Source organism: Myotis brandtii, unplaced genomic scaffold, assembly GCF_000412655.1.
Source record: "Myotis brandtii unplaced genomic scaffold, ASM41265v1 scaffold244, whole genome shotgun sequence".
Taxonomy (NCBI): domain Eukaryota; kingdom Metazoa; phylum Chordata; class Mammalia; order Chiroptera; family Vespertilionidae; genus Myotis; species Myotis brandtii.
Window position 1 is genome coordinate 4100154 of NW_005359225.1, and position 2777 is coordinate 4102930.

At 34.0% G+C, this 2777-nt stretch overlaps 1 protein-coding gene across 2 annotated transcripts in view; it reads left to right on the top strand.

Annotated features, from left to right (window-relative positions):
- Positions 1–2777, top strand: part of FCHSD2 (FCH and double SH3 domains 2) — a 165732-nt gene that overhangs the window by 63938 nt on the left and 99017 nt on the right. For both annotated transcript variants that reach the window (XM_005867107.2, XM_014540446.1), the window contains exon 4: positions 2007–2083. In XM_005867107.2, the coding sequence (XP_005867169.1) occupies positions 2007–2083 (77 nt within the window). The remainder of the gene's footprint in view (positions 1–2006; positions 2084–2777) is intronic.

A 2777-nucleotide genomic window follows, 5' to 3' on the forward strand; every position in this document is an offset into this window, starting at 1 on the left:
ACAGCGGTTCTCAACCTGTGGGTCCCGACCCCTTTGGCAGTCGAATGACCCTTTCACCGGGGTCGCCTAAGACCATCCTGCATATCAGATATTTACATTATGATTCATAACAGTAGCAACATTACAGTTATGAAGTAGCAACGAAAATAATTTTATGGTTGGGTCACAACATGAGGAACTGTACTTAAAGGGCCAGAAGGTTGAGAACCACTGGCCTAGATTGTGGTCTTTAAATGTGGTTTCTCTCTGAAAGGACTGGGAATTCCTTGGAAAACTAGCTTAACTGAAGATCTATAATAAGAACTATAAAACAAACTATCAAAGTCTGGTGGGGTCATGATATGGGAGCCAACTTGAGGGGACTCCCACTGACCACAGATGTAGCAATTAGCGCATGAAAAGAATAGCGACTGCAATAAATTGAAACACATCTTTTACTCAAAATATATGAGTTCATAATGTTACTTTAAAAATTCATTGTTCACCTTAGGACCAAAACTGGACAATCAAATACTTATCTTGCCTTTACTCTGAGATAACCAAATTGTTCGATGAGAGATAGTTCTTTAAAAAGAATTCAAGCTAGTAAATGCAGAAAGAATCTACTGTTTTAATAAAATGAAATTTTATTAAAATAGAGTAGGCAGTGAAACTTCTCACATTTTCATATATGCTTTTGAAAATTTTAAAATCAGTTTAAAGTAGGAGCAGTGAGAATTCAGCCAGTAGGAATGGGAGTGGTGGAAAGATGTTTTCTGAAAATAAGAACATTATGAACAAGATGCAGAAGTGAAAAAATACTGTACATGTTCAGAGAAGACTTAGTAATTGGGTTCCCCAAAGTACAAGTTATGTAAGTGGTAGTATTGTGGATGTGCAGTTATATATTCACAGTTCCTAGAAATAGTGAAACCAAACTCTTACCAAGTTCAGGAGGAACTTGAGATTCAAGGAGCTTCTCTACATTTCCTACTACCCTTTGGCTATTGAAATGGTAAACAGAAGAATTCAACAATGGATTTAGTGAAGCCAAATTGATTTGGCAGCAGGCCTTAGTAAAAAGGTACCATATAGAGAGGACAGCATTAATTTTTCTTGGGCAACCTCTGCTTAGAGTATGCCATCTATTAATGTGATTGTTCTTCATCTCAGCATTTTATTTATTCTTTTTAAAGTTGTATGTATAGAGATGAGCATCCCAAAGTTAATGATTTCTAATCCATTACATCAGTCCCTGGTATAATGTTAGAGGACCACGTATGTTCCCATCTAAAGGTAATATGTTCTGTATTTAGAGTGAGTAGTTTAACCCCACTTGCCAGCAAAATAGTCTTCTCTGTTCAAATCTTGATACCCACCATACCTATTATAGATAAATATTCTGTTTTGTTCCGGTTCATGTTGTATTGATAACGGTAATTGGGTATATTTCTTTGTAAAGCCAAATTTTTTTTTTCATTTGAAGTGTTTTGTGTCATGGTATTATTTAAAAAGTAAAACCCCTTAAAATCTCTCTTGAGAAGTATTTGTATAGAGTATTCATTGATTTTATAAGCTAATGAGTATTTGCTCCAAATTGAATGTGTTACTACTTTCCCTGGTATCTGAAAATTTGGCTGCTGGAATTTAGAAACGCAGTACATGTCACAGCAGAGGACTGGCGGGAAATGGAGATGTCAAGCTGTGGAATCAGAGCTTTATGGAGGTGGACAACTGTGTTCCCTGTGACATACCAGAGCTAGTTTGTTTCAATGGCTGGTGAAGTAAAAAGCATATCAATTTTCAGTTTTCTCATAATTATACTCACCGTTTTCCTTAAAATGGAGATGAGAAGACTGTAACAATAATGAACTAAGTTACAGTGTTCTACCATTCAACATTGATTCTTTACTTCAGAATTAAATTTATATTTGGAAAGATGGGGTTTGCTAAGTACTGTATTTTAGGAAAAAAGTCTCCTTTTGGCACAATACTTATTTTATAAAATATGTGTATTTTTTAAACAGGGTATCCAGAAGTTGGCTAGTCAATATCTGAAGAGAGATTGGCCTGGAATAAAAGCTGATGATCGGAATGATTACAGGTAACTTAATTAAGTAGTTCTTGCCTGTTGTTTTTATTTATTTATGTATTTATTATTTTTTAAAGACTTCATTGTTGAGAGTATTATAGATGTACCCCCTTTTCCCCTCTTTGTCCCCCTCTACTCAGTTTCCGCCCTGCTCCAGGCCTTCAACACCCTTGCCCATTGTTTTTAAAAAATGGTTTCACTGAGAGCCATGTCACATAGGGGATAATGTAGACTCCAGTTAAAATAAAAATTGCTTCTTTTTTCTGCTGTTTTTAGATGTAATTTCAAAATTATTAAAAATGTTAATGTTTCACAACATATGTAATCCATATAAAAGAGATCATTTTATGTCTTAGACTAATATTACATTTTTTAATTAATACCCACATATTGAATTTAAGAGAGTAGAGGATAATGAGGCATTATTTCCTCAGCAACCTATAGATGAAACACATTGCAACAATAATGCAACAAGATTGTAGTGTTCTATCATGATCACTGATTCTTTAATTTGAAACAAATTCTAAATTTGGAAAGATGGGATTTTGTGAGCTTAAGAGAAAAGAGTTTCTAAGTTTGTTTGTTTGTTTGTTACTTAAAAACAGATTGATTGATTGATTTAAAAAACAGGTATCCAGAAATTGGCTAATCAATATCCCACATACACATTTTAAACAAGGTAGATGATAATAGAACATAAATTCTG